Below are 24,904 nucleotides of genomic sequence, written 5' to 3'. Positions count from 1 at the left end.
CATTTCAATTAAATCTTTCAATTTAGACTTAAATGGGAATTTATTTAAGAAAGTTTATTTCATTAATGGAGTACCTGTTTTCTATAATTTTTTACTGATTGGCTCATTCTATCACATAGTATTTTTGAGGTCTTCCTTTATCTTGTAGAATATCCAAGTTATATTCTCCTGGATAACATGTAAAATACTTAAGTCCATTTTGGTTTAATGTTTTGCATACAATTTTTAAAAATAATGTTTTAACTTGTAGCTTTTCCATTTCAGTGGGACATGGGCTTATTTTGCCTATGTGTGTTCAGCTTATAGTTTTGTTTTATTATTTTTTAATGGAAGCCAAATCATGACGTATAAGTTGTACTGCAGATGAAGTTGTCTTTGAAGATTCTGTTAAACTCTGATTTAAAATATATACATATGTATTTTTAGTTAGTTGATTTTAAATTGTAAATTGTAATGCAATCTAATAAAAGTAAGCTTTTGGCATTGGCTTAGTAGTCTTTCCTACTTTCTCTTTGTTACTTTCTCAGGTTGAAGGGAACTCAGTTTCTTATTGAAAATGCCCTTGCTCCTCTGAGGCCAGGGCTTCAGTGAGCGCCTTATAAAGGCTGACCTTCACTGGTGCAGATTATAATGTAGCAGGGAGAGCTAAATTTAGAGGGAACGCAAGCCTCTGCTCCAAATAGTAACGGCTTAAATGATAGAGACTCCTGGTGAACAGAATATCTCCATTTAGTCTTTCAATACCAGTAGGTGAGTCCCTGTGTTTGTTTGTTTGTTTTAATTTTTGGTGTTCTGTACATCAGAATCTTTCCATCTTTTTTTATGTTTACATGTTACTGTGTTCTTTCCCTCATAAGAATATATTGAGAGTGTGAAACAGAAGCCCACATAATTAGGCTATGAAGAAACAAACATTTGCTTATAGAACTGAAAAAAGTATAAACGATTTTTAAAACAGAGTAATTCCCCCATAGGTAGGCTGTGTTTAGTGGTAGTTCTCCATTAGCAGCAACATAGAAACAAAGTATAAAGGTAGAGCTAATAGGGGGATCCTATGTGTTTATATTGTGGATCCTAAAGTGAAACTTTTAGAGAAGGCTCACACTTTTAAAATACTTTTTAATTCCAAAATAAAAACGCCTTTGGCAAAGAGTAGTTCTTTCCTGCTGGAGAAGTTTCAGGCCAGTTGTGCCCTATTTTTTCTATTTTTGTTTTTGCATCTCAGTGTAAGATGCCAAGTCTTTAACAGGTACTTCTCTTCACTAACATAAGAAAACATTTTAATATTTGTTGTTTTGGGGGAGGTGTGGACACAAAGACAATATGCACATGTACATAAACATAAATGTGTGTGTGTGAGATATATATATGTGTATATATATCCACATATATATATATATGTGGATATATATACACATATATGCATTACTTGTTCCCCGATGAAGTTTTTGCTGATCCGGAGTAAATCCATTGACAATGCCAATGGGGAAACTTCTGAATGAAATAGTTTTGCAGGGAATTATAAATAATGCATTAGAAGCTCTATTTCTGACATCTATCAAATAAAAGAGATTTCACTGATTGAGTCTATTACATTTATAACTGCTGCGGTATGTAGCTGCTTCCCCATACACAAACAGGAGCCAGCACTTCTTGTTCTAGAACTGCACTGCTGTCGTTTCATGCATCTTACGGTATTGTAAACATTGAGATTTTATCTCCAGGGCTCTGTGCTTTTTGAGGGCAGGAAACCTGCCTTAGTCACCTTTATTTTGCAAAGCATTATGTATTAAGTTCAATTGACTATAGGATTGATAAAATGTTGTCTCTACTTAAGCCATATTGCTGTTTGGGTTTGTTACCTTATTTTTAATTAGTTTCAATTTTTGAGTTATTATTAAAGTTTTCAATGATAAACAGATTACTTTCTACATGAAGACAGAAGTTTCTCTTCTTTAGTGGGTGGGAAGAAAGCTTGTTAATAAATTGAACAATAATTTTTCCATGCTTAAGATTTTTTTTAAACTTTGAGATAAATAATTTACTTGAATACTTCAACACTACAAACTTTCTTAAATGTTTACTGGTGTAAGTAATGAAGGAAATCTAGACATTTTCAAGTCAACAATTTTTAAAAACTTTGAAAGATAAATAATTTGACGTTTTCTTAATTGTTTGGTCTTCAAAATTTAGGCAATCTAAACATATTTTCAGATTATAATATTTATGCTAGCAAACTTCTCAATTTATAAAAGGTCTTATTTTTTCATGTTTTTAATGATAACTGATTATATTTTTAATTGTATATTAAATCCAACAGAAGAATATAGTATATCCAAATCTTTGCCCTCTGAGGAACACAAACAAATGAAAGACCTTCTAGCAGTTACTTAGATCTTTCTAAAATTTTTCTCGCAGGGGAGATGTATGTGCCCTTTTCGACCAAAAAATTACATTCTACACTCTTTTCTACTTGCTTTCTCCACTAGCAATGCCTTGATCATTTTTCCATGTCAGTGCCACAGCTTCGTTGACAATTACTTATTAAACACTTACTTTTTACTGAGCATTATTTTAGGTGCTAAAGACACTCTGTCAGGTAAAACCTAGAAGTCCTTACATGGGGGTTATACTGTCATGGGAGAAGCAGACCATAGGCAGACGGAGGGTAACAGAATGGCAGACGCTGCTTAGCTCTATGCAGAGAAGGAAACCCTCCCTGCAAAGGAGGTGTTTGATCGGAGGGAGAGAGAGCGAGCCAAGAGGATGGCAGGGCTAAGCTCCCCCCCAGAGGCGCGGTGACCACCTTCGGCACACCGGAAGAAGAAAGAGGGTGGTGTGGCCGGAGCGCAGTGAGTGATGGGAAGGGCTAATTCTCTCATTTGTAAAGCTTCATCAAATTCCATTCGATGGCTTATTATAATTTATTAACTAGCTTCCTGTTTATGAGCATTTAAGTTTCCATTTTTTTATGCATCCAGCACATTCAGCTGAATTTTTTAATGCACACAGTCACAGAGGTATGTTTGCATACTTGAATGGGTATAACTGTAGACAAATTCCTAGTACAGGAATTGCCAGAACACAGGTTATGCACGTGTAAATATTTATGGCTATTCAACCAATGCTTCCCAAAAATACTGCGTGAAGTTAATCCCTTATGCTAAAGTTTATGTCTTAGGTGGCTTCCCCAATGTCTTTTGTCAACACCAGATATTTATTAAACTTTTAAAACTTTCTAGGTCAGTAGTTAAAATTATATCTCATTTTAAAAAGTATATTCCGTATGGGCAAGATTAAACATATACTTACTAGTCATACATTTTTATATGAACTGCTTAATTGAAATGTATAATCTTTATTTTCTTTGTTTTCAGAAATTTTATGAATAAGCATCAGAAGCCAGTGCTAACAGGCCAGCGGTTCAAAACTCGGAAAAGGGGTAAGTTGTAGTGTGTGTGTGTGTGTGTGTGTGTGTGTGTGCTTAAAGTTCTAATCAAAATATAAAGTTGGACAAGAATTAGAATCATATCCTTACTTCCAGCTAACCTCACTAATTCTACTCTTTTGAACACTTGGGTAGAGAATTTCTAGTCATTTAGGTGTTTGATTTTGGACAGGTCATTTAACTTGTCTGAGCTTTGTGCCATATCTACAAAATGAGAGATAATTATATCTTTTTGGGTTGCCTCACTCTTGTGTGACGCTATGAAAACAGTTGATTAATGTTAGTGTTTTGGTATCAGCACTTGTATTTGGTTTTTGCTCTCTCTGTTTTTTGGATCTTTTAAAACTTTATAGCAAAGATGCTATAATTAAGAGAAAAAGTAAATTAGGGAATGTTTACCTTTTCAGAATTTAGGGAGTCAAATTAGACTTACTGTAAATATCTTTAAAATGCAGGATATGTTTAAGTAACTTTTATTGTGGGAAGAGTAGTTTGAGGATAACTGGTAAAATTTCTATTTATGTGAGTGACTTCTTCTTTATGTTATGTTCATCTTACCATCCTTTCTGTGTAAAGAATTTTTTTTTTTTCAATACTCACCCAAGGTCATGCTTACTGATTTTAGAGAGAGGAGAAGAGAGGGAGAAAGAGCAGGAAAGAAACATCAGTGTAAGAGAGGAACATCAATTGGTTGCTTCTTTGCGGGCACCCCTCCAGGAAGCCAAACTAGCAACCTAGGCATGTGCCCTGACTGGGAATCGAACTCTTGCCCTTTCGGTTTGCAGATGATACCCAACCAACTGAGCCACACTGCCCAGAGCAAGAATGTTTTCAAATGTTTGTATTTAATCAGTTTTGCATAATTATGTAGAGATCCTCTTAGATTTAAGAATAGTTGAGCCAATACTTGATAGGAAAACTTTTTTAAAAAAGAAGCAAATGAAATTATTGTGTTGACTAACACTGAGGAAAGTGAAAAATATTTAAGGAAAATATCATATACAAAGATAAATGATGGCTGAATGTCTTTCTGAAGGCCTCATTGCTGATTATGAAGCATAATACCATATAATGATCATCAAGTGCTAAATTGTTGAATTGATAACCCATATTATATGCCTTTGGTATGTCCAGTTGAGGTGTAGAGACAGCACCTGCTGCAGATGTTCCCTGGCAGTGCTGTGTCTGTAAGTAGCGAGTCTAGTCTTAGAGAAAGAAAAGAAGCCTCAGTACAATAGATCATTTAGATTAGAAGCGTTTCTAAGAGTCACCATGTAGCACTAAGGCTGAATTTAACTTTAAATGCCGCCTGCTGGAAAGCCTCATGTTTCCACTAACCAGTAAAATTTTCAAATGTTAAAGTAACCAAATGGTTATTTTGTTCAGTATTTCTGTTTTTTACTCTCCTTCTTTGAGTGTTGTTTTTTGTTTTTTGAATCCCTGACTCATCCCCATAAACAAAGAAACACAGCCCAAGCGACTGCCCTCTATTTAGCCCTCTAACAAAGTGATTTCCCCATTGAAATCTGGACGCTGGCACCAAGACAAGGCCCTGCAACCACCATGCATTCATTGTCTTATTCTTCAAAGCAGTCTTGGGAGGGGAGGGGGGGAATCTCTAAAAAAGTTATCATAGTTGATTTCCAAAGGACTAATCAATAAGGAATGGTATAGTTCAGTTAAGGTGTTACTGGGCCTAGTAATGTGATAATAGTTAATATGTGCCCAGCCGTGAGGTGCAGAAAGGCTTGCCATCCCCTGCCCGCTGAGGGAGCGTGTTAATCTCAGACTGGATCTCCAGCTCTAGCAGCTTTATTAGTGTGATGCTGATTCACACACAGGAACTGAGCTCCAGAGCCAAGAGCCAGCCCAAGAACGTGTTGCACAACAGCAGGCGTGATGCGACAAGTAAACTGGCCATAACGTCTTCGGTTTTAAACCGGAAAGGTCTTCTCTAATTCTGAGCTGGCCTGCCTTGTTCGTTGTTGTTCGTTGGGTGGGCAAGATTGGACCTGCATCGCAGTGCTGCTGGAGCCCTCAGAGCCCAGGAATCTCTTACGCGTCGTTTCTCGGTTGATCTGGATTTCCATAACCCAGGGCTGTTGGAGATTTAAGCAGCACTCGAGCCATTTTGTACCAGATGCTGACGGGGAAAAAATAGAGTCAACTTCATTTTCTGCTCATCGTAATAGTGAATTGCCTCCCAACGATTTATTGTGCTTTGGCTTTTCTTTTGCTGTTCTGTAGGAGCCGACTTCAGATAAATGGTTGGCAGTTTTGTTAAGCGGAGAAAAATCTGTTGAGCCTCTTTCAAGGTCATTTTGATAGACTATCTTCTGAAGATCTGTCTTCAATTTGCAACTTTTTTCAACAAAGCTAATGCCCTTCCCTGGGCAAGTGAGCACAAAATATATGTCTTATTTATTCTTAACATTGAACTGTAACATTATGGTAGGACGCATCACAAAGAACTCCTTTTAGACTGTCTTTTCCTTTATGAAATATGCATACCTTATTTATGATATTTTCTCCAAAGAAGTTATGTTTTCCAGTGTGGCTTGTGAGAATCTCAAAGGATGAAAAATTCTACCCTGAACCATTGTTATGCTTAGTGAAATGGAATATTTAATAATGAAACTGACCTCCCTGTAAATTTTATAGGGAAATTGGATTAAAAGTAGTGAAAATAGGAGAGGAAATAAATGACCAAACTGCAGGCTTCCAGAGTGACCATGTACTCAGGTTTCTCCCTGAGACTTTGGATCTGTGCTAGTGGTTTCGAATCTCTTAGATTTACAGTAAGAGGTGTGAGCAACTAATCAAGGAAAGCTGTAAATGTGTAAGAGAGAGAGTGTATGTGTGTGTGTGTGCGTGTAGAGTTGGAAAACCCATAGTAGTTACTCACTTACTACATACCTCAAGTGACCTTCAGAAAGGAATGTGGGTTACATTATTTATCACTTAATTAACAGGTTGGGAAAATGCTGCATTAGCCAGTTCCTTTAACTCCCAGAGAGAGCCATGTATTTAGATAATGTACAGGCATATTTGCGTGTCAGAAATAGGCCCACTGCTGCATGTCAGTATAGGGGCCGTTATGACTAACTCTTTTCAGTGCCGCACTTGTGATTCACCAACACAATGTAAGTTTGAGACCCTAATTAAATATTCTCATTTCAAGGGAGGCTTGACTTGCCAAATGCAAACTCAAGGAAGCCATGGCATATTTTCCTAAGTATTTGTTAGCATTTCTGCTAGACTGTCCTCAAATGAAATAATGAAATTACGTATATATTGTTTCAGATGAAAAAGAGCCTTTCAGTAAAATGTCATTTCCCTAAACTTCCATTCATGTTCTTGCCATGTTCCTGTACAGAAGTTTTGTATTCCTCTGCATGGACACTTATCTTAGCAGGGGGCAGTTTGGTTTCTCAGCCCGCAAAAGAAGTATTAATCGCATCACACATCCTGCCTTTTTAAGATTCCTAAGCTGTAAGTGATCATTTTGAGCTAATGCATTATTGCTCACTGTTGCGATATCTCTGGCGAAGATACATTGTTTCCTCCTTTTCCTTTTCCTCTTCCTTGGCAAATCTTTTGGAAAGTATAACTGGAAGATGAAGAAATTTTTACACACAGCAGTTTTTCAAGTTGTCTCTGAGATTCAAAACAAAGTCCTCTGCATGAATTGGTGGGCAAGAGGTAGTCTGGGTTTTACCTTGCTTACCAGCTCATGTTTTTCCATTGCCTTGAATTTATAATTTTCAAATGATCATCATCTATTCCACCACCTGAGTCAACATCCAAGCATGTTGTGGTGCAGCGGGAACAGCCTCCATGGATTTTGGAAGCTGATCATAATACTTAATAAACAGCTTGTGGTCTCTACTTCTTTACTTCTTGTGATCTTTACTATTTATGTTCTCCTAGTACAGCAAAAGGCCCTTTTCTCCGTGGGGGAAGGAGAATCACCCTTTGGCTAGACCCTGAGTAGGGGGTGCAGTTTCCTTTTGCTGCCCATGAGTCCTCCTCAGACTCATTCAGTTACCCTCCCCCTCATTCCTGGAGCTCCTCACAATCTGTCCTCTGAGGTTCCCATTCTTTCTCCCCCTCTACACAATAAGACCCTCATTATATTTTTCCTGCAGTCAACATTTGCATGTTCGTGGCTGCATAATGTTTTGCATATGGCATCAAAAGGACTTTTATCTCTTGTTAGTGAGGAATAGTGTTCCAGTTCATTTACGTCTGACTTTGTGGTATCTCATGCTGCTTGAGGCTCATTGGTACTGGCACTGTCCTCTGGCTCTGAGGCCGAGGCATTAACCCTTAATGAACCAACTGTAAGTGGTCAGTCTGTGCAAACCAGGCGGGTGTTGTCTGGTTACTAATCGTATCAGTTATATGTGCTCATGGTTTAAATAGTCACACTTCTACAAGACATGTTAGGACAAGTCTGCCCCCCAGGAGAACTCTTTCTACTTTTTAACTGAGTCTTTTAATATTTACATTCATATAGCCAAATAACGTTCTTAAATGGCTATTTCTTGATTTTCTGTTAGAGGTATTACGTGTGCACTTCCTGCTGTGGAAGATGAGGATTCGGCTCTTTCACTGCCCACCCCCCCCCCACCCCCGCCCCGTCTGCCTGCAAACCCCCCTTCTCTAACCTTTCATTACATCACAGTGTTAGCCAGACCACCGCTTAGGGCTAACATTATTGTGACTTTGTACATGCTACTCATAGCTGAACTCTTACTTGATCACTTTTCTCTTGCTGAGCATCATTTTATCTTTGGATTTAATAAGTTTAATGATTTCTCTTGTTTTGCTTTCTTTTCTATGCCTTAAACCTAGTCACCCCTAACCTCCCCCTTTGTTATGTAAATCTCTTAATTCAAACACTAGCCATTCTAACACTATTATATTGAAGGAATTCTTATATTATTATATTGAAAAAAGCTCTTCCTGTCGCTTTGCTCTCTAGGCCAACAGTATGGCTGTCAACGTACAATGCTTGACCTGCCTTTCCATTGCTGTCCTGAAGAGTACTATTGCCTGTCTCCTGTATTTTTTTTCTCTTTCCTGAGATCTTATTCATAATTTAAGATCATGACTGCAGTGTCTGCTTCAATAGCTTTAAAAAAAAAAAAAGCCTGAAAAACATAACTTTAGGCCTTGACTAAACACCAGAATTTTAGCTTGGAAATAGTTTTCCCTCAGAATTTTGAAGAAATTTATCTGGTTTATGGTATTTCTGTTGAGCAATTCATTGTTGTTCTGTTTCTTGATACTTAATAGGTGCTTTGTTCTTTTGCACCTGAAACTTCACATAGTTGCCTTATTCCCTGTATACTGAGATATCACGGTAAGGAATACACCTTCCTATGGATCCACTTTCAATCCTTGTGCTGGGTGCCCAGAGAGTGCTTTACATTTTTTGGTGCTGTAAAACTTTCTTGAAATGTTTAAATAATTTCCTTTCATTTTTTATTTCCATTTTTACTCTACATATTATTTCTATTTATGAAATATTTCCTTTTTTTCATAGCGTTCTCTTCTTCTCTTCCTCCTCCCCTTCCTCCTCCTCCAACTTTTTTTTTAGTTTTAATATCTACATAGCTCTCTAAAGATATATTTTTTTCATTCTTATTTACTGTATTACAACCGTCCCAGTTTTTCCCCCTTTGTCCTCCGCTGCCCAGCCTCCCCCCGGCTCCCACAGTCCGTCCCCCGCACCGTTGTCCGTGTCTGTGGGTCATTCATACATGTTTTGTGACTAATCCCTTCCCCTTCTTTCCACGATCCCCCCACCCCTCTTTCCTCTTGGCAGCTCTTTAAAGATACTGATGATTGTTCATTTGTTTTGAAGTTGTGAGTTCATACCTTGTCCTTCTCTCCCCACCTCCAGACACATTCTGCGTACGTTTGAATCTTAGATTTAATCTAGTCTAATTTTTCTATGTCTCATCTGACCTCTATTTTGTCATCTATACTTCTTTTCAACAGTAAATATGATCCTTAACTTTGTCCAAGATCTGGCTCCAAAGTGACCTTCAACAAGAAGTCTGTCTAGAGTCTGCTGAGATAGAAAGCTGTATTATGTGTATGTTCCTACATCCTCTGAAACCCTTTCAGGGGATCTACAAAATCAAAACTATTTTCAAAATAATACTGAGGTATTACTCGCCCCTTTCACGTATTTTCATGGGCATGTGCAGGGGAGTGTTCCAGAGGCTGGAGGATGTCAGACAGCACAGCACACCGCATGGAGCGCCCACGCAGATGGTCTGCCCGCTGCTGGGCCAGGCCTTAAAGAGTTTTGCAACAATGTAAAACAGTGCCTCTCCTAATTTTTTCTTTAATTTGATAAGTTACCTGTTTTAATTACTATAAAGTAGGTAACCTCTTCAAAATCCTCAGTACTTTTTAAGGGTGTCAAGGATTGAGGACATCTGCTCTGAAGCTATGTATTTATTATATACACATAGAGCTCCTGACAGATAGTACCTATCTAAGTACCCTAGAATAATGTATCTTGTAAACAGATGTCCCTCCAAGAAATAACCAAGTGTTGATGAGACTGTAAGAAAAGGGAACCCTTTTACACTGTTGGTGAGAATGCAGATTAGCTCAGCCACTAGGGAAAACAGTATGGCGGTTCCTCAATAGTTAAAAAATAGAACTACCGAATGACCCATTGATTCCACCTCTGGATTGTTATCTGAAGAAAACAAAAACACTAACTCAAAACATATGCACTCCCATGTTTACTGCAGCACTATTTATAATAGCCAGGATATGGAAGCAATCTAAATGCTCATCAGTGGGCATTGATGTATGTCCATGTACACACACACACACACACACATACACACAATGGAATATTATTCAGCCATAAAAAGAAGGACATCCTGCCATGTGTGACAACATGAGTGGACTTTGAAAGCATTAAACAAACCCATAGATACAGAGAACAGATGGGTGAATGCTAGAGGCAGGGGGTGGTGGATGGGCAAAATGGGTCAAAGTGGTCAAAAGGTGCAGACTTCCAGGTATAAAACAAGTAAGTCACGGAGATACAATGTACAGCATGGTGACTATTGTATATTTGAAACCTAAAGAGAGTAGATCTTAAAAGTTAGCATAAGAAAAAATTTTTTAACTATCTGTGGTGGTAGGTGTTAATTGATTAGACTTACTGTGTTAATTATTTCACTATATATAAATATCAATTCATTTTGGTATATACGTAAAACTAATATATGTCGCTTATGTCTCAATTGAAAAAACAAAAAAGAAATGTCCTTCTTTATTTCCTCCCTCCCAATCTTTATTTTCTCCCTCCCAATCTTTATTTTGTTTTTTATATATTCTCCTTTATTTTTAGGTGATTCTCCCTGGATCATTTTTTCTGTCTTAGATGAGACAACCTTTTAAGTTTTGAGTGTTATACTCTATTTTTTTCTCTGATGGTTAGGGTAGTGGATTACATTGGTCCGTTCTATGAATGACATAAATGATCAACTACCACTTTTTTTATATATTAGAGTCAGCATATTTTTGTGGCCACTTTAAACAGGAGTAAATTATTTGCTTGAATAAATGTTTGAACAAGGAAATCTAGCAGAAAAACTTAAGAGCCCTCCAACTTTTAAATAATTACACTGTCAAATATAGAACAGTGAATGAAGGAAATATATGGTTGCATTTGGGAATGTATATGTAACTAAAGGAATAATTTTGTAATTTTTAAATTTCAGATGAAAAAGAGAAATTCGAACCCACAGTCTTCAGGGATACACTTGTCCAGGGGCTTAATGAAGCTGGTGATGACCTTGAAGCTGTAGCCAAGTTTCTGGACTCTACAGGCTCAAGATTAGATTATCGTCGCTATGCAGACACGCTCTTCGATATCCTGGTAGCTGGCAGTATGCTTGGTAAGCCTTGCATTATAGCATCTTCTTGTCATGTATGTACTTCTAATTCAATTGGAATATTTTCTCACGAGATAGAATCTTTTCTAAGTTTACATTTGTGGGAGTCTCAACAATTTTTACCTAGAGTACAATTTGGAATGATATTAATGTGGCTATGAAAAGATTATTAATTAAAAGAAGCATAGAATGGAGCATTTTTGTTGACATTACAACACAATTGGCCACTTTCCTTAACTAGAAGCCAACTTTGCCATGTGTTCCTAATCTTTAAATGTTACTGGAGCATTTAACACAGGGGAATGATTTTTTTTTCAGTACAGTGTAACTTTGTGAATGTCATATAGATCCTTCTGGTATATTTATTTAACCCCCCACTGCCATGCCAACTTTTTCTTTTGAATCCTACCTTTTTTATTATTTTATTTTTATTTAGATGGGTGTATACATTTCTCTATTTTGAGGCAGAGCCACCCTTTAATTTCTCCCTCTGAGCTCTTATATTTATTTTTTTCCTTGGCCCCATTTATTTCAGGTCCCTTCTGATCTGTACTGCTATTTTTCACTATGTAACAAATTAATTTTGTTGTTATTGTATATAAAAATATTTCACAGCATCACTGTAGGTAATTCAAGCATAAAAGCTATAGTGCATTCAAACTCAAAGGTAACCATTTTTAATATTTTGGTTTATTTCCCTTCTCTTTACCTAAATACAGAAACTTTTGAGAATGGGATAGTATATATATATGATACTCTACGTGTATTTACTCTGTATATATTGTTGCCTTTTAGGCTGATGAGTGTTACCTTAATTATTCTAGAGAGAATTAAAACCATACTGATATTGAAAGATACGTAAGTTGTTTCCAGTTTCGTTATTATAAACTACAATGTAATAAGTGTCTGCATATACGTATATTTGTGCTTTATTCGGTTATATCTTCATGTATTTAGCAAGGGATTAATGAATTAAAGAATGGCAATATCTATCAGTCTATGTTTATCAGTCTATCTGAGAGAGAAAACCAGCCCCCAGAAGAAATGTTAGCATTTTATCAAAAGTCATGTGTTCCTAAATACCTATACTTTAGCAATGTTAGGGACCTTCAATTTTGTTAGGTTCTTAAATCCTTGTCAATTAGGTGAGTGAAAAATATTTTTACTTAAAAGTTTTAAGTTAATGAAGTGGAACATTTTCTGATGTGATTACTGGGTTTTTTAATTGCATTGATGCACTGGTAAATTCCATGCAAAAATAGTCTTCAGTGAATTTTTGCTCTTGCCAAACATGAGCTGATTAGTCATTGCCATGGACCCTTTTTCAGGTCTTCGTGTCCTCCTGGCAGCAGTGGCGACTTTCGGTCGCATTTGAAATTCTTTACTGCCTTATTTTGCACGAGACCATTTAGACTTCCTCCTACACCTGGGTGTCACTTCTTACATGACTGCTGGGTTTCCGTACTTACTCTCCCTGCATATGTGTTAAGTTATCTGTGCGCTCTGCACTGATTACCTCAAGGCTTCATTTACCATCTGAATAATGATGATCAGCAAATTTCTATCTGCAGCCCAGGTTTCACTCCTTCACTCCACATCCATGCAGTGAAGAAGAAGGTAGGGCACAAAGTTTGGTACAAGAGTGAGCCCAAGCCACACAGCCCCAAACGACCTCCAGAGACTAGACCTGCAGCGTAAGAAATGAAGCCAGTCAGGTGGCTTCTTTTTATGTAAACACTTGGTTTACTTGTCAGCTGCAGGAGAATTTTCTTACACCCCCAAAAATATTTACCTACTCTCTTTGTTATTGAAACAGCAATGATCTTGGTTTTTCGCTTGTACCCTTTGAAGAGTAAATTCAAGAAATATTTTTATTTTTTTCTTTTTTTTTACTTACAAAACCAGGCTGGCCAAAATCTTTAGAAATAGCGATTAATGCTGCTTGTTCCCAATATCAGGGGGAAAAAATAATGTGTAACAAATGTTTTGTCTTGTAAAAATACAAAGACTGTAGTTTCAAAATAAGACTTTTCAGTTATATAACTTCTGTCAGATTAGAATCATTAGCCCAGAGTATTTAGAAGAGTATCATCTTAATAAAATTTTGGTCTAGGTAGTTGAATTCATTAGAGAGCTAATTAAATCTTATGCATACATTATTTGAATGAAAATAGACTCCTGAAGGAGCTGACTTTTCTAAAAACTAATTTACTTATAAAACTGTGTGCTGGAGTCAGGAAAGAGTTGGCTATGTGCAGACCTTTTTATTCAAAGATCTGAAATCACAAGTTAAATCAAGGCAGTTACACTTAAACAAAGCGGCTGGCACAAGTATAACTCTATTAATATTTGTTGAGTTATATGAAAGATACTAATCTAACTTGGCTTGTTCAAACTTTTTACTCTAATTAAAATTAAGTAGAATCAGAAAACAAAAATACCTACTGTTCTGCTTCTTCTAATCAACCGATGTTTTAATGGGCACATTAAACTTACAGGAGGAGATTTTGTGGAAAGTTGAGTCATAGAAAAATGACGTTCTTTCTTTCTATTCACTTCATGATACCATATAGCCCACGGGGGAAAAGATGAGGGCAAATAAAATACACTTTTTACTAGCTAAAGCATCTACTTAACGATTAAATACAAATGACAAGGAGTCAGAGTATATACTGTCCAACCCTGCATGGATAACTGGGTTGATGGAGGAGGGAACAGTTTTAATATTTACTCCATCAGAAACCAACAAGATCTACTATGAAAGCCAGGTCTGGTCCATGCCAGTGTTGGTGAACTAGAGTCCAATAAAACACTATCAAACCTGAAGAGTAAACCATGTCCTGATACAAAAAACATCAGAAACTGCACTGAGAATAATTGAATTAACTTCACTGGATAAATGTTTACTTCCATACTTAAGGATATAGTTTGGAAAGAACCAGACTTACAGAGACTTACAGTGGTAGGATCTAGTGAAGGCAACGATGTAGAACAAGAATCTCGTACACTATGGTGGGAATATCAAATGGAACAACTAATTTGCATTGTATTAGAAACATAAACAAATATATAACACCATGTGCACACCTACACATGCACATCGTTCTATTAAATTTTGTTACTCTTAAATTATACATCTACTTTTATTGTTTTCCTTGAGGGTTGATCTATTCTGCATATGATCTTCCCATTTCGGTGTTGTCCTAACTGTAATTTCCTTTCTCTTTTCAGCCCCTGGAGGGACACGGATAGATGATGGTGACAAGACCAAGATGACCAACCACTGTGTGTTTTCAGCAAAAGAAGATCACGAAACCATCCGAAACCATGCTCAGGTAGAGCCGATCATTGAGAAATTGTTTTGTAAGAAGAGAAACATTTGAACAGGATTTAGGGAAACGTGTGGTTCAGGAATTCTATAGGCCACTTTTTAATAGGAATTGTATTTGGCTCATGACATTGAAGAGATACTCAGTTGCATTCATAAGATGACAACGGGCGTTAAAACGTTATGAAGGTAAGAGATTTTTACCTCTTACCTGTAACGGATGCAGAGAATTAGATACTCATATATTTTCGGTGAGAGTATAAATTGGCCCAACCTTTAAGGAGAGCAATTTGACACTATCTTTCAAAACTAAAACTACGTACTTTCTTGACCGAGGAATTCCACTTCTAGGGCTTTATCCTGTAGATATGCGTACATATCTAGTGTTAATTATCGTAGTGTTGTTTGTAATAATCTCAAGGAATCAAAAACAATATAAAATCCAACCAATAGAGTATTAAGTAAAGTTTGGTAATTTATATTGAGATTGTCATGCAGCTGTTAAAAAGGAGGAACAAGAAGATATTTGTGATACATAAAACCTATAAAGTATTCATATCCAGATTAAATAAGGAACTGCAAGTCAAATAGAAAAAAGGCAAGCAACCTATTGGGAAAAGACACCCAGGCATTTCAAAGAAAGGGAAATATATTAATAATTCCCCACTCCCCAAAACAGATGAAGTCATGTTCCAATACACTAGTAATTAAGGAAATTTCAATTAAAATAATGAAATATCCTTTTGTATTCATTAGATTGGTAAAAATTAAGAAGTCTTTAGGTCCTGGTGAAGGTCAGGAAGTGGTGGAAGTCTAAGGAACTACATTACCTTTTAAAGCTGAATACAGCATAACCAGCCAGTTTAGGATTGGCGTGTTTCTATTCCAGGTCTATCACCGACTCTTCTTAAAAGTTAGTTATCATTCCCAACTAAACTTTGCAGGCAAGTCTTAGCTCAACAAATCTTGTTGTACACATTTCAGTATATATGAAAAAAGGCCATAGGACTTACTGGCAGCTAAGTGATTGAATTTCAGATGCTAGAAACTGTCTTTACTTTGGCTATTAAAATGTGTAAGGCATGCTAAGCCAACTAAGTAATGTGAGGTATGTGGCGATGAAGAATTTTAACTTCAAAAAATTATTTTAATTGCATGGCATTTTTGCAAAGGTATTTCTTTCCCTTTTATGTATAAGAATTAAAACAGAGGAAATCTTTAAAAAGAGACCAAATGATTAAGCACATGGGATTGACTGGGCCAGGTTCTAACTTATCCTCTATAAATCTTTGCTTCTATTCTGCATGTAAATGGCCACAAAGCCCTTGAGTAGGTGTGTGCTGAAGCAAGGGTACTTAATTCAAAAGCTTGACTTAAAATCCCCACTAACCTTTTGGTATATCAGATAAATACAGTGTTCACTAAGGATCAGAATTCCTGAGTTCGGTTCCTGTTCTGAAAGTTAGAAGCACTTACCAGATCTTTCAAATAATCATATTAATGCCTGCCTTGTCTTCTTCACATAATTTTTGTTGGAATTAAATTAACACAAATAACAAGGTGTATTATTTGCTCTTTAAGTTCCACTGGGAAAGAAAGGTAAGAAGGCCTGGAAGAAAAATCAGTACTCATCAATCAATTCCTTGCCCGGGTCTTCATTCTTTCCCCATAGAGGACAACACTGTAATTTTTACTCTGGAACCCCACTTGATTGCATTAAGGAATAAACACTTAAAAGTGTTAGATGAGGGTATATCATGTGGACGTAAGAGAAAGGAATTAGATGCAGAAATCATTTCCACAATTATTAAAACCATGTTTATAAAATCCCTACTTAAATAAGAACATTCTACAGCTGTTTTAGGCTATCATGACAAAATGCCACAGATTGGGTGGCTTAAGGAACAGAGTTTTATTTCTCAGTTCCAGAACCTGGGAAGTCCAAGATCAAGGTGCCAGCTGACATGCCTTTTGGTGAGGGTGCTCCTCCTGGCTCCTCTTCTAATGACAGGCTGCACCCTCAGGACCTCATTTAACCACCTCCTAAAGTTCCTAAATGCACTCAAAATTAAAGGTTAGAGCTTCAACATGTGACTTCGGCAGGAACACATTCAGTCTATACAAACATCTTTCCACGGAAGAAACAGGCCAGAACTCCGCGGACACCATTGCAGACCTAGCTTTAGAGTTCGAACTGGATTGTGGCAACCACTCATCCTTCATCGCCATTAAGCAGTGTCAGTTTTTGCTTATCTGCTAGGAACATGTTTGTGTCTGCATAAAGGATAATCTTCCCCTGAACTCTGATCTCCCCTTCATCATACCTACCTTCTGTGTGATTACATCTGTAACTCCCTTTGTTTCAGTTATTAATTTTACTAAAAAATAGCTATATTTATATTCCACCGTTTGCTCCAATACTGGTTTCCTTAACAAATTTCTGTAGGATGTTTTTAAGCAAATTCTTCACTTAGTGTCTTAGTGACTATGACTTAACGGAATTTCAGGGAAATAGTTTTGTGTGTGTTTATAGCTTAATTTGTACTAAAGGGATCACATGTTAATCCCACATGGATGGCATTTTTCAGTTATTTTCAATCTCTGCATGTCACAGCTTTAAAATTATATTAATTTTATTTTCATCAGTTATTTTTGGTTGCTCACTTGTTATATTCTTGAGTAAATTTATTTTGTTCAATATATGCATTTTGGTGCTGTTTTTCCCCAGGGTCAGAATAACTCCTGAAATGCTTATAGTTCTGGTATCACAGCATGAGCCTGTTTAACTACATGTATTTTACTGTAGATCCATGTTGTGGTTTGGGTGCATTTTTACACCTCCTTCTGCTATCTTTTAAAATTGTTGACATAATATTAAATGGTTCTCTTTTATGTTAAGGTCTTCAATAAACTCATCAGGAGATATAAGTATTTGGAAAAGGCATTTGAGGACGCAATGAAAAAGGTAAAAGTTCAAATATAATGCCTCATCTATTTTAAGTTTTTTTTTAATGTTTTTTGAATGAATGAATGACTATAACAGATCACTAGCTAATACATATAATAAAAAATACATGACAGCATGCTGTATTCAATAGGAATAGTCTTATAAAATATCACTAATCTTGCAGAGCTTAAAATAAAAATCAGAAATATGCAAGAAAAATAAATGTATCAGAGGAACAATCCAGATAAGATGATTTAATTATCTGAGGCATGTGAAATTGTGCAGCAGCTAATACTCAATAAAATTCCTTTAGAAAATACAGTTTAGCAAAATGGATAAAAAACACATCTTTGGAGATAATGTATAGTGTAAACCTCAGTGGTCTTTCTCATCTGTAAAGTAGCTATAATAAGATGACATACCTTATAGTAATTGTGGCAATAAATGATATAACATATAAGGTACTTAAGTTAGTAACTGGCCTCCAGTAAGCCAGGGAATAAATAGTAGCCCCTTATTAAAGGAGACCTCTTTGCAGTAATTGCAGCATGTTGCCTCTTCCAATTTGTAGTTCCTCTGTGTTTATATATAGCAGTTACTATATTAACTTGTTACAGATTTGTGTGTTTCTTTGTCATCATTTCCAATTTTAGATATCTGCCTAAATTATAAAAGAACCATAACATTTACTTTGCTATGTACTTACTTGCTCCATCTCATTCAGAGCGGTTCCATATATAATGAAAAACAATTTGGCTGTAAAATCATTTTTAAAAATTCACATTCTTTATGACCTGACTTTCCATTTACAAGAGTCCTTAAACAAGGATGTGTATATACACACATACACACACACATATACACACACATAAAAATATGTATATGTTAAATATAATATATATTTACTTCATTAAATATAATAAAATATATTTAATATATTTATATATTAGTGTTTACATATTAAATATATTTACTTTATTGTTAAATATAATAAAATATATTTAACATATGAATATACATATATATTTAAGGGTGTTCATCACAGTATTGAGAAATTACCTCCGTGTATATCGGTGAGAGACTGATTAATTAAATTATGGTCTCTCCATACAGTGGAATACTATACAGTCTTTTAAAGAATGAGGCATAGCCACATGAATTGATTAGAGAAAATGTCCATGATGAATTGTTAAGTGAAGTAGCAAGGTGTAGAGCAACCATTTGGTAGCAGTTTAACCTTCAGCAAGTTTCTTAATTTCTTTGTACCTCAGTTTTCCTTTCTGTAAAGTGAAGATCAAGGCTGTCGTAGGTATTACTACAAATAGAGTGTTCTGAAGAGCATCTGGTCTACTTGACAAGTTTTGGCTATTATCATGGTTTAATTCAGTAAAATCCACCTGTGCTATTTGTATAGTTATTTGTTATATGTAGACATTTTAAAATCTGGAAGGACACATGTCAAAGTTAATGTTAATTCTAAGGGAGTAGTAATCTAGAGGAGGTTTTTTACATTTTCGTGTTATTCTGTATTCTTAGACTTTATTCTACTAGCATGTATTACTTTTTTAATATGGAAAAATTTAAATGGAAAAAATGTGATCCTTATATTGCTAGATGCTTAGAAAATAGAGTGCTTGATTAGAGAAATGGATATGATGAAAACATTATGTAAAGCAGTCAAATAAATTAAACATCTAACTGCTTTGTCTAATAATATCACTCATGCTTTTACTTCTCTTAGCTCATGTCAACTGAAAACTTTTTTAACTACTGCGTTCATGTGATGAACATGCTTTCTGGAATTATTTATTTTTTGCTGTATTCCATTTTTTTAATGAAAGTGCTGTTGCTATACAAGTAGCATCTGATTTTAATGTTGATTAATAGACTTGAGCAATGTAAATATTAACATTAAGAGAATGATCTAACTTTTGCACCATTTTGTTCTAATGGAATATCTTAATGTCTTTAAACAAGTAATGTTAAAATTTTTATTTTGGAAGCCAGTTTTCATGATTCACTTGAATCTTACTCATTTTTATGCTCAGAAGAGAGGGGCAGATTGATCTGAAATATCTCTGATTCTGTCCATTTTTCCTCTGCCCCATTTCGGGTGGTCCCTGGAGTTTTAACCATTGATGCTCTCATTCCCTCACTCCTGTTTTCTTGTGCACTTAGAAGGTGACTTCATTTTAATTCATCGAAACTTGAATAGGCTTCAGTTGGGAGTGACATGGACTGGTTTGATTCCATTTCAGCCACTTGTTCATAATATAAATATTTGGAGAGTCACGTAACCTCTCTGTAATGTAATAATCCTTTAACTGTTGGGGATAGTAAATTAATAGTGCCAAACCCATTGCAGAGAATTAATGGAATTTCATTGGCACTAGAGCACATAAGCCTACATTGGTGCCAGCAACTTTTCATTGGTGCCTAGTAATGAAAAAGCCAGCAGGGCCCCCGATAGTGATATTGAGCCCTGGGGATCTCAGGAGCATGCCTAAAGACTGATGAAACCGAGAAATAGCATGGGATATAGTCAGAGCTCTAGGCAGAGAGGGTTAGGAAAGAAGAGAGTGTATTCCACAAGACTGGATAGTCTTACAACTCAAAATGAGGAGTGGTGTCTAATCCACTTTGCTTTGGCTTCCCTTCAACCTTTCTGGGCTTGTTATTTTTTCAATTACCTCTCCAAAACTGCTCTTTCCAACTAACATGAGAAGCCTTTCCTCTGCTAAGAACTTTTCTTTATCACATACCCTCCATTACCTCATCACCGGGGCGGGTGGTAACCCTGCATAATCCAGGAAATACCAAGTTTGAATCTTGCTATTTTTAATAGAGCAGCAAGGCTTAGGAAACCCCTTTTTCACTCAACAGTCTTCTTTTAAAGAGTTGTGTGTGCTGTGAACGCATAAGTGTATGCTTATTGACTCTTTCCTGTTTTTTTATTGATTTGTTTTGCTTTAACAAACCCCAAAAAGTAGGCACCCAAAGAAGTGAGGAAATGTGAAAAACAATAATATATTTCAGGAAACTTAATGCTCATTATGTAACACCCTTGTCATGTACAGAGTCAAATGTGAACTATTTATGTAGCCTATTCACACTGTTCTGCAAATGTCCCTTCTTCCCGTGAATGGTATCGTGGTTATATATAAGTGAACTTGAAAGAAAAGAACTATGCCTGATAAATATACTTTTTATAGTATGCAATTTATAATCAAACATATGGATGTGTTTCCAATGCATATGAACTACACCTTGCATATGGCCCGCTAGCTGTGTGCCACAGATGTGCTACTCGCCTACTTTAGTCCTTTATAGACATGGTTTCTTTTGTTTGACCCACAGCTTCTCCTCTTCCTTAAAGCCTTTACTGAAACAGAGCAGACAAAGTTGGCAATGCTGTCGGGGATCCTGCTCGGCAACGGCACCCTTCCTGCCACCATCCTCACCAGTCTCTTCACCGACAGCTTGGTCAAAGAAGGTAATGACTCTTGCATTTTCTTACCTGTCAGTTCCAAGAAGAAAAGTCAAGCCACCAATAGTTAGAAAAATACCTGTACCTCTTCATAGTGTCCTCCACTATCCTCCCTTTCACCATGTAGGGTGGGGGGAGAGAGAGAGAGAGAGAGAGAGAATGGACCTGTTTATTGTAGAAAATTAGATGAAAAATATGCACACCTATATCGAGAAAAATAAAGACTACTAAGAAACTAGACTTTTTGATGTGACACTGAATGGCTAGGTCAAACACCCTGAAATTGATTGGGCCCAAACCACTTCTCTCAATTTATACACCATTGGCATATTTTGTTGGGACAACACTTCATTTTGCAGGACTCATTTGTGCTTTGTGGGATCTTTAACGTTTTGCCTTCAGGCACAAAGAGCCAGCACGTAGCCCCCGCTTCCATTCAGTGTAACAACCAAAAATGCCCCCCCATGCTGTTTGTTTCCCTGGTAAGGACCATTCTTCTAAACTGTTACCTCTCAAGGGTTTGTGCTCAGATGTTCGTGTTGATCACATTTTTAAGACATTTATTGTGTTTGTTTTAAAAGTCCAGATGGCTGCTTCAGAACTTCGCTTTAATTTTAAGGCATTAAGAGTTTGATAGGCATACATATAATTGCTAGGTTATAGAATAAAACAAAAGTAGACTTTTTTCTTGTAGGAGGATAATGATATTCAAGTTATAATAGAGCACAAAACAAAGTCGTTTTGTTCTTAAAAATAAATTAACAGAGCTTTTATGAAAACATCTGTTTCTTCTTAGAATTTAAAGTTTTTCTCTCATAAACATAAAATCCCAGCCTCATTCATGCCTGCAGTGAAAAGATTCATAGTTTCCAAGGAAAAAATAGTAAATCAAGAGTCAAATGATGTTATTTAGAGATTATAGTTTTCATCTTAAAATAGTTCAGATTTATGACACTTCAGACTATAATTGCTAGTACTGTCTTGTTAATATATTATTTTAAAGTAGTTTCCTAAAAAATTCATGATACTTCACAGGAGTCATTTATGTTATTGCCATTTTACACTAGAAAAACAAGGTAAAATGTAAACAGTAAACATTAATTACATCAGATTATTTAGCCTTTATAGCCGAAAATGATTGCCTAAAAACCCACAGTTGTGGAATCTAGATGGTCAGTATATGAATTTTACTGTTCAAGTTGTTCAACTTTTCTGTATGTTTGGAAATTTTTATATTAAAACGCTAGGGGGTAGGGAAGGAGAAGAAAAACACCTTTGTTATAGAAGTGTCATGGTTTTTCTTTGTACTCCACCATCTTTAGAAACTAAAGGGTGAAACTCTTGCTTTCCAAATAAGGAAAGGATTAAGAAATAGCACCTTTTCTTCAGCCTCCCACCTAATGAATGGCTAAAGGGTATGGCATCATCCCAACCAGTGGAGCCTCTAATGTAAAGAAATTTCTCCAACCTTTCCACCAAGAGCCACTTTTAATGCAGAATAATAGGCTCGAGCCAGGATTTTAGACTCCTGGTTTCAAGCATACTTTGTTTTTCTTACAAAACAGATCACACCATCTGCCATTTTTTTAAATTTAATTACATAAATTTATATTAAATTTTATATTGATTTTATAAACTAATCGAAGTGTTAAAAATCAATGTCAGTAAGTTTAGAACATAAAATTCTCCAGCTTACAAGACGTATGTTATTGTCATAGTCATAACTGGGGTCGGGGGAGCTCCATTACTCTGCCATTCAAATGAAGAAAATTTAATAGAGTTGGTGTCTGTATAAATGATGGATTAAGTGACTGTATTTACCAGCAAGTCCGGAAGATGGGGTTTGAGTTAGTATATAAGGACACTTATTTTTTATGTAACAATAAATATAAAAGTAGGGCAGACTTCAGGGTGAACAGCAATAACCCTCAGGTCTCAGTTATTTTCCTTCATTTTTCCCCCATTACTCTTCATAGCATCAATTTCACCCCAAGGATGGTTTCCTGGTCATTCAAAGAGGTCTGCTGGTATAGTTAGAGCACATACTTTCTCATTCAGTTTCAGTGGATACAGGATACATGAAATAATTTATCTTGCCTTCACGTGATTGGCTGAAATCAGACACGTGACCAGTTTCAGCCCAGTCATGGTTGCCAGGGCGGGTACCATGGGCAGATGAACTTAAGCTGAGGTTACTAAACAAATCATTTCAGGGGAAGGTAGTGCCAGAACATAGACTAACTAGAAGTTACCTGACCTGAGCAAAATGGAATTCTTGTAGGAATGGGAATTGAGGCTGTTTAGACCACCAACAGCAGTGAAACCTTCAATTCAGAAACATCTGTTTAATATTTCAACTACACCTTAATTCTTCATTAAAAGAATGGAACATTAATTTAGAAATTTGAAGTGTTTACAGAAGAGCTATCTAAGTTACCTGATTATTTATATTTGGAAATGAATCCTAATGTAAGTATGGATGTGTAATTGAGTGGTTTCCTAATTAACATAGCTATTTTAATAATCTCTTTCAAAATACCCAGAAGAGTTCAACTTAAAACAGCATCAATATTTTTATAGCATAATTTATGAATATTTTTAAATGCCTTTCACAGAAAGTAAAACTGTAAAGTAAATGATGCATGTTCATCTATACCTTTATTTATGTCTGCCACTGTTAATGTTCCTTTACTGGTATCATTTATCAGCAAATTGGTCGACATGTTGAAATTTTAGTTTTATGTCTCATGATTTATTTGTTGAACCTCAGGATCACTCTTAGAAACATGAAATACTGGTGAACCACAAGGTGACGTTGGGGCAAAAACACTGGAAAATATTTGGCTTTAAGTCTGTTTTTGACCAAGGTAAAAATAAATAAATTTATAGTTAAACTAGGTTGGAATTAAGAAGACCAACTTGGAAAAATAGTGTAACTTTTAAAGTTCAAAAATGAAAATGGTCCCTTTTGAGTAATGCGCCTAGAGAGGTATCCATTTTTCCTTTGTACCAAATCAAGTCATGGCGTTATTTACTCATTTCTGGATTTCTAGTGGGAAATGATGACTTGTGCCTCCTCACAAGTGGTTTTACTTATAAAAGCAATGAAATTCTTTTTTCTTTTTTTTTTTTAAAAAAACAGGCATTGCCGCCTCATTTGCTGTCAAGCTTTTTAAAGCCTGGATGGCAGAAAAAGATGCCAACTCTGTTACCTCTTCTTTGAGAAAAGCCAACTTAGACAAGAGGCTTCTTGTAAGTACTGTCTGGACAAGGGGGGCGGCACCCTCCCCCCTCCCTCGTGGCTCTGCCCGCGGCCGCCCTGCAGCCTGTGGCCCGAAGGCCTGGGCCCGTGCGGCAGTGAAGCTTGGTTCCTCTCCTCTCTACATTATGGTGGCGGGAAGTGATTCCAACTTAATCTTTCTTTTATAAAAGGGATGATTAAAGGAAAGGCTTATAAGGTGTACAGAGACTTTCAGATTTGGAAGTGTGTTGATAGAGTGTTAATATTTATCAGAATTAACACTTTCTTTCTTAACTGGTAAGAATAGAAATTTGATTTTTTCATATGGTAGAGTCATATGGGTCCCACCTAATTAGACATTTGTAATATCTTGGATCATAATTGAATCTGAAATACATGTTATTTCGTTAACAAAATAAAAGTTTAAACATGATTCTTTGTTTATACCAGGATTCATTGGAAATATCAAGCTGTTTAAGAAAGCAAACAATTGTAGTTGATTTGAAGCTCCCATTA

General features: G+C 36.1%; 1 protein-coding gene across 2 annotated transcripts in view; it reads left to right on the top strand.

Moving 5' to 3' along the window:
* Window positions 1-24,904, top strand: part of BZW2 (basic leucine zipper and W2 domains 2) — a 57,092-nt gene that overhangs the window by 16,967 nt on the left and 15,221 nt on the right. The window contains exons 1-7 of one of the 2 annotated variants that reach the window (XM_054564336.1): window positions 671-750; window positions 3,378-3,442; window positions 11,212-11,388; window positions 14,617-14,720; window positions 17,613-17,678; window positions 21,018-21,153; window positions 24,290-24,399. In XM_054564336.1, the coding sequence (XP_054420311.1) occupies window positions 3,385-3,442; window positions 11,212-11,388; window positions 14,617-14,720; window positions 17,613-17,678; window positions 21,018-21,153; window positions 24,290-24,399 (651 nt within the window). In that variant the 5' untranslated portion in view covers window positions 671-750; window positions 3,378-3,384. Of the gene's footprint in view, window positions 1-670; window positions 751-3,377; window positions 3,443-11,211; window positions 11,389-14,616; window positions 14,721-17,612; window positions 17,679-21,017; window positions 21,154-24,289; window positions 24,400-24,904 lie in introns of those variants that run through there. The other variant, XM_054564337.1, reaches the window with a different exon arrangement.

Source organism: Pteronotus mesoamericanus, unplaced genomic scaffold (assembly GCF_021234165.1).
Source record: "Pteronotus mesoamericanus isolate MK-2021 breed Mesoamerican mustached bat unplaced genomic scaffold, CSHL_Meso_final scaffold_85, whole genome shotgun sequence".
Classification (NCBI taxonomy): Eukaryota; Metazoa; Chordata; class Mammalia; order Chiroptera; family Mormoopidae; genus Pteronotus; species Pteronotus mesoamericanus.
Note: the sequence above shows the minus strand (reverse complement) of the source record. Positions and strands in the feature narration are given on the sequence as shown.